We start from the raw sequence: 7010 nt of genomic DNA, 5'->3' as shown, positions 1-7010 counted from the left end.
CCAATACCTAGTCTTAGATGCTGCAACTGGGAGTGAACGAACGAGAAAAGAGAAAACACTAAATTATCCAACGTTTGAACCTCTTCTTCCATGATCAGCAAAAAATCTAAATAATCCAACGATTGGACCTCTTCTTCCATGACCATCTTCTCAATATGTACTTGAATCTTCAGCTCAATGTACGGATTGTTTGGGAGCTTGGCAAAGCTAGAACCATCGGTAGTTGAGGTTGTGGGGATTTCCAGGTGAAGTGGCCCATCTCACAAGTTATAGTGTCGAAAATAGGCGTAACATATTAACATTGATGTGGCCTTGTGTTCCTCTTAACCAAGGTTAGCTCAACAAAAATATTTCTCAAACGTCACGGCAGAGTTAACTTCAACCCTATACAAATACATACTCCCAGGTCTTTCTGGCTATATAAACAAACACACTCTTCTTTCTACAGAGCAAAGAAGTACACTGTCTGTGCTAGTGACAGTAGTGATAGACATTAGCCAATATGACAAACTGCCTCTGTGTTATGACACCGAGCGTTATTATTCTATGGCTCGTTCTTGCCTTCGATGCTGTTTCCATCTGCCGAGGAGATGTTGGGGATTTTGCCACCCAAGATTTCTTCAATGGAATTTTGTCTGGTGCTTCTGATAGTTGCGCAGGAAAGACCTTCTATACATACAATAACTTCATGGACGCAGCCACTGCATTCTCTGGCTTTGGCACAACGGGCCCCGACGTTGACCACAAGAGAGAAATCGCTGCTTTCTTCGCCAATATTGCTCACGAGACTTCCAGTACATCTCACATGCATCCTTCTTGTTTCTATAAATTTGTTCTTATAATATATATATATATATATATATATATATATATATATTTATTTATTTGATGATTTCATTTCAGAATTTATAAATATTTGAAATCGGTTGTTTATCCATGTGACACATATAACTATGAAATTGGCAGGACTGTGCTACGTTGAGCAAATAGAGAAGTCTGACTACTGCGATTCCACCAACAAGAAATACCAGTGTGTGGCGGGAAAGCAGTACTATGGGCGTGGCCCCTTGCAACTCACATGGTATGTATGCTTATAATGGGATGTAGGTCTACAAGTTTTATTTTCGGTTTCACTACGGTTATGCGTAGAGGTTTGGTTTGTAGAAATTTGGTACTTGTGTACAAAAAAAATATACACTTAAAAAATCCTGTAAACTTTGTCTATAGAAAAAGCCAGTATCCTAAAAAATGAATTTATTTATCTATTAAATTGAATTATAATTTTTTCTGGGCTCTATCTATTAAATTTGAATTGGATTTCTCTTGAGAGACTGTTTCATGCTGTTTGACTGAGAGTTTTTTTTTGCAGGAATTATAATTATGATGCAGCTGGTGATTACCTGGGCTTTGATGGCCTGAATAACCCTGAAATTGTAGCCCAGAATGGCTCAATCTCGTGGAAGACTGCTGTCTGGTTTTGGATGAAGCATAGTAATTGCCACTCTGCTATTACATCTGGACAAGGATTCAGGGCAATCATCAAAGCAATCAGTGGGGATGAATGCAACGGTGGAGACTCCAACGCAGTTGATGAACGTGTGAATTATTATACCAACTATTGCAACGAGTTTGGTGTGGATCCAGGAAGTAATCTTAGCTGTTAAAAGTATAGTAATATGCTTTGACCTCTTGATCTCTGTCAAAGGATCCAGAATAGTTCAAAATACTATATATTCTAAGTAAATAAAATCGATAGAGTCTGATTACCACGGTTAGGAAACGGATATATGTGACATGTAAAACAAGACAACATTCTTTTATGATCAGTCTCTTTCTTTCAACATGTAAGCACATCCATGGCTTTTGCATGCCAATGAACTGTGCGAGTACAGCAAATTAAGATTAGATTATCTCAGTTTTTTAATTTATGTGAATATTAATAACTTAGGTAGTTCAGGTTTTCCCATTTTTTCATCCGTTGCTAGTTCGAAAAGTCGATGATAAATATGGTGAAGGGGATGAATCCAGAAATTTATTTACCGCACAAGATTAGGTTAATTAATTGTACCTAATATTAGTGCATTTGGTGACACATTGACTTTATATTTCAGGGATGATTTTTATTTTTTTAGCATTAAATAAGATGCCTTTTTTTTGTTATCATGATCTACAGCAATCTGCTTTTGTTCATTCAATTAATAAATGTTATGTTCAAATATTGGAGTTAATTTATAAATTTTATGTCCAAATATTGGTGTTGGTAGAATTAAAAATATTAATATTAATGTAATGTCCAGTTTGTTCGTTCAATTTATAATTTATAAATATTAAGTTCAAATATTGATATAGGTAGAATTAAAATCATTAATATTAGCATAATATTTACCAGGCAGATTGAAATACTTATGTTAATTTTTAATGTACTAAGTATGCAGAAAAATCAAATTTGTATTTGTTAAAGATGTGACTCTTAAATTTATTTAATATTTAGGAAATGTCTCGTGGAATCCTCAGAATTTTCCTCATTTCTTATCACCCTGCTTTAAAAACAAAAAACTGTGATAATCTCTGCTCTGCCTAATGTCAGAGAGAAAGGGTGGAGGAACTCACTGTATGATAGCCATTAAATGATAGTCAGGTGCTCTGGTTTTACATAACTGCTCATATTTTCCTATGGAGTTGTTTTTAAAGAGATTTTTTGGAAGCTTTTCCAGTGGTTTTTTCCAGTCAAAATCAGGTAGCAATTTATAGGAATCGCAAGTTTGATAGCTAATTTCTGCACAATCAAACCGTCCCAGGGGTTTTTCAGGGTGCTGGATCCAAATATGCAGTTAAAAAAACATTTTAAATAATACAAATCAAGATTTAACCTCAATTTTTTCTGCCAGAATTCGTCACCGGAATTTCCAAAAAGTCGCACTAAAGACAACTCTTTTTCCATTCTTGTTAGGCTCTCTTAATAGTAACTAAGTTAAGACATTTTGCCCTTGTCTCATCCAAGTAATCAAGCTGTTAAAGGTAATCTACAGGCATAATTCTTCCCGGTTGAGCATCATCACTTAAAATAATCGACATGCCTCCGACAGCACGCATATGTTCAAATGTATTAGTTCGTATGCCAAACTAGCTGGTGATTTCGCCTACAATTTTGTAAATTATTGAAAGGCTTTGATGGAGACCCGTGTTAATCCAACATGTACACGTCTTTTCAAATATTTTTACAATAAATAAATGATTTTTAATTTTAAAATAGATAAATAGTTAAAACAAAAAACATTTTAATTTACAATGACATTTTATATAAATAAATTTCAACTGCTCACTATATATATATATATATATCGCTTTCATATTGACAAGGGAAGATAGTACACATTTCCATCATGTAATATATTATTTAAATGATCATGTAATATATTATTTAAATGTTTTATTTGGATGGGAAAAAAATGTTTTTTATATTTGGAAAAAAATATTACTTTCAATGTGATTGTTTTTTGGATTGATGTGATGAATTTGTAAAATAATCATTTAAATATTTTTACTCAAAAAAACTTCCATTCACATATTTTCAATTCATTTATTTATATAATATAATAAAATATGATATAATATAATATAATATAATATGATATGGTATATAATATCATATAAGAAGCTGGTATTGAAATATAAAAGGAAAAAACCTTCCTAATATCAAGATTGACTATAATGAATTGAACATAGAGTTTCACATTCTAAACATTTACGGGCCATACTATGACAAGGAGAACTTTTAGCTTTGTTTATTCATAGTCAAGAATTGAACATGGAGTTTCACATTCTAACCATTTAGGAGCCCTATTATGAGCAGGAGAACTTTTGGAATAGAATATGTTTGTTTGGATAAGTTTTGCTTAGATACCTTTAGGGGAAAAATATAATCTTAATAAAATCTTATTATACGAGTGACCTCAATCTTATGATACACTAATAATAGAGTTGGGAAGTGCATCGTGTTGGACCTATTTTTAACATGTAATTACTTCTTTATATTCATCAATTTAATAAAATCTTATTGTACGAGTGACCTCAATCTTATGATACACTAATAATAGAGTTGGGGAGTGCATCGTGTTGGACCTATTTTTAACATGTAATTACTTCTTCATATTCATCAATTTATATCATAGGCAAGGTTCCAACTTTTTATCACTTCCCGAGATTTTTTTGGAGCTAGTTAAAGGTGGATCTAAAAATGGAATCCCTTTTAAATATAATTCTCAGAAAAGGGGAGAGGGTTTTTAAATATAATATCCATGGGAAGGAGGAGCATGATTTTTTAACCATGGGGAGAGATTTTTTTGGAGCTAGTTAAAGGTGGATCTAAAATTGGAATCCCTTTTAAATATAATTCTCAGAAAAGGGGAGAGGGTTTTTAAATATAATATCCATGGGAAGGAGGAGCATGATTTTTTAACCATGGGGGAGAGGAGAGGATTTTCTAATGTTGGTTATGAACTATATTGTTTATATTTATATGTTCATATGCATTCAGTTTTTTCAAAAATTAAATGTCCTCAAAGGGAAGGTGGCAAAGTGGGTTGGGCTAGAAATAAAAGGAAACAAGAGACTTATGTGTGATTAGTTTTAAAAAAAATTAAATGTCCTCAAAGGGAAGGTGGAAAAGTAGCTTGGGCTAGAAATAAAGGGAAACAAGAGACTTATGTGTGATTAGTTTTTTCAAAAATTAAATGTTCTCACATGAAAGGTGGCAAAGTGGGTTGGACTAGAAATGAAAGGAAACAAGAGACTTTTCAAATTAGAGAAATTGAGAGTGAGTTGGATTCCTTTGTTTCCTTTTATTTCAAGCCAAGCCAAATGACTTTTCAAAATAGAGAAATTGAAAACAAGTTTTTTTCTTAATCGTTCAAAATGGCTTTCATTAAATTTTCAAAATAACATAGCATACAAAAATGATCTCAACAATCCCCGCTCTCTCGTTCTGACAAAACTTTTTGAGATTGGAGCTAGAGAAAACCAGGAAAAACAGTTTACACACATTATTTCTAGAGGGTGTTATGGTCGTGGCATACTAGGAGTAACACAAAAAGATACCTAAACTAACAGCAGCATATCAAGGAGGGGGATGGGGGGGCATTATAGGGGGAGCTGCAAACTAACCAACACGATCATGAATATGGAAGTCAATATGTTCCACCCATGCTTCCAAGTTGTGGAGGTGGTCATTTGTGCGGCGATAGCGCCAGAGACCGTTGTCCAACTCCTCCATAATTGCATTTTGACTATATTGGATATTAGCAAGATAGGCCACAATCTCATTATGTTCTTCATACATGTGGTCCCTGAGAATGTCGATGTCATGTTGCATGTGTCATAGCTGCTCTACAATGGATTTCATGGAAGTGGGGGCTACAAGATGGCTTGATGAACTAGCTAGAAAAATAGCCTCAACGTCATCTACTTCATGGCTCATTAAATTGGCAGAGGACAAATGATGACCCGGCTAGGGATGCCCAACATAGGCATGTTGGTCGTTCCCGCGACGAGGACAACCCCGATGGCATGGCATGCTGAACGTAATAGTGGTAGATAGGTTGCTACAAGGAGATCCCTCAAAGAGACCTTTATTTAACCTACAAAAAACACAACTCTGCCCAGTACCACGAACCCACTGCCCCGAACAAGTATGAGCCACCCAATCTACACCACAACCAAAGGGGCAAGACAAGTGAGAGATTACCCAGACCAAATATTGAAGCAGGGAAACCCCCGTATACAATCTGGAAGTTTGACGCAAACGAAAAATGCAACCTCAATTACAGAAAAATGGAATATGGTTGACTTCGGACCAAAGGGGAAACCCAAGACAACAACGCAATTTACCAAAGACCATAATGTTACCCACACACCTGTGAAGACCAGAAGGAGTCCTCGTGGATGGGAGTAGAACTAGAAGTTGTCGCAGGTGCAAAGAGGGCATATAGCCAATGAAGGCGTGGAAACTACACCAGACCACAACTTTATGGGTGCCTGGATCTCAAGGGAAGAAGACGAGACATATCCCAACCCACACCCGAAAACTGCAATCGTCATCTGCACTCCTCACCTAAGATCAAAACCCCAATGAGGCACCATATACCTAAACCTAGACACCTTCACTCTTCGTCCAACCCAAATTCATTGCCCAGACTACCAAAATGAAGCGTACTGCTTGCCAGGCTTTGAATTTAACCACATATCACATGAGAGAGATCGTCGCACAGAGGGAATAAATGTTCAGACAGTGCATGAGGGAGAGTTAATACCAACATGGGGGAGGTGTAGGCACCAATGGTCTTGCACAAGACTCTTGTATGATGGCATGATAAAATTTCACTTCTTTAAATTTATCAACAAATTTGATTTTTGCAACATGCCCAGAACTGATTTTAAATGTTGTAGGTGCTCTTCCCTAGTTTTTTTGTACACTAAAATATCATCCAAATAAACAATAACAAACTCTCCTATAAATTCTTTTAAAACTTTGTTCATTAACCTCATGAAAGTTTTGGGTGCATTGGTTAAGCCAAAGCGCATCACAATCCATTCATACAACCCATGATTTGTTTTAAATGCAGTTTTCCACTCATCTCCCTCTCTGATACAAATTTGATGATATCTACTTTATAAATAATTTTTTGAAAATAAATTTTCTTCACTTAAATAGTCAATTAAATCATCAATTCATGGGAGTGGAAATCGATACCTAATGGTAATTTTATTGATTTCCTTGGAGCCTGTACACATTCTCCAGCCTCTATCTTTTCTGCACTCAATACTATCAGCACAACATAGGGGCTCAATCTTTCTTTAATCAGACCTTTTTCCAATAATTATTAAAATTTTATTTTTACTTCTTCATTTTATTGTGGTGTCATTCAATAAGAAGCTTTATTTGGAAAAGTAGATCCTGTAGTTAAAACAATATGATGTCTAATACTTCTAACAGGAGGTCAATTGCTTGGTAA

The 7010-nt window shown here is 35.0% G+C and overlaps 1 protein-coding gene across 1 annotated transcript; it reads left to right on the top strand.

The window, feature by feature from the left end:
• Positions 1-462: 462 nt before the first annotated feature.
• On the top strand, positions 463-1891 carry LOC149224023 (endochitinase 4-like). Its single transcript, XM_089383458.1, has 3 exons — positions 463-794; positions 967-1081; positions 1370-1891. Exons 1-3 carry the CDS (start codon positions 503-505, stop codon positions 1662-1664), a joined length of 702 nt encoding a protein of 233 aa, XP_089239584.1. The 5' UTR covers positions 463-502; the 3' UTR covers positions 1665-1891.
• The last annotated feature ends 5119 nt before the right edge of the window (positions 1892-7010 follow it).

This window comes from Pinus tabuliformis, chromosome Q, assembly GCF_031772625.1.
Source record: "Pinus tabuliformis cultivar Carrire ecotype Pingquan chromosome Q, CPIR1, whole genome shotgun sequence".
In the NCBI taxonomy this organism is placed as follows: Eukaryota; Viridiplantae; Streptophyta; class Pinopsida; order Pinales; family Pinaceae; genus Pinus; species Pinus tabuliformis.
Note: the sequence above shows the minus strand (reverse complement) of the source record. Positions and strands in the feature narration are given on the sequence as shown.

Excerpts from the sequence above, each read along its gene's own strand:
- LOC149224023 (XM_089383458.1), top strand. The coding sequence starts at position 503 with ATGACAAACTGCCTCTGTGTTATGACACCGAGCGTTATTATTCTATGG. Across the intron at positions 795-966 it reads TATTGCTCACGAGACTTCCA|GACTGTGCTACGTTGAGCAA; the intron begins GTACATCTCACA and ends TGAAATTGGCAG. Across the intron at positions 1,082-1,369 it reads GGCCCCTTGCAACTCACATG|GAATTATAATTATGATGCAG; the intron begins GTATGTATGCTT and ends TTTTTTTTGCAG.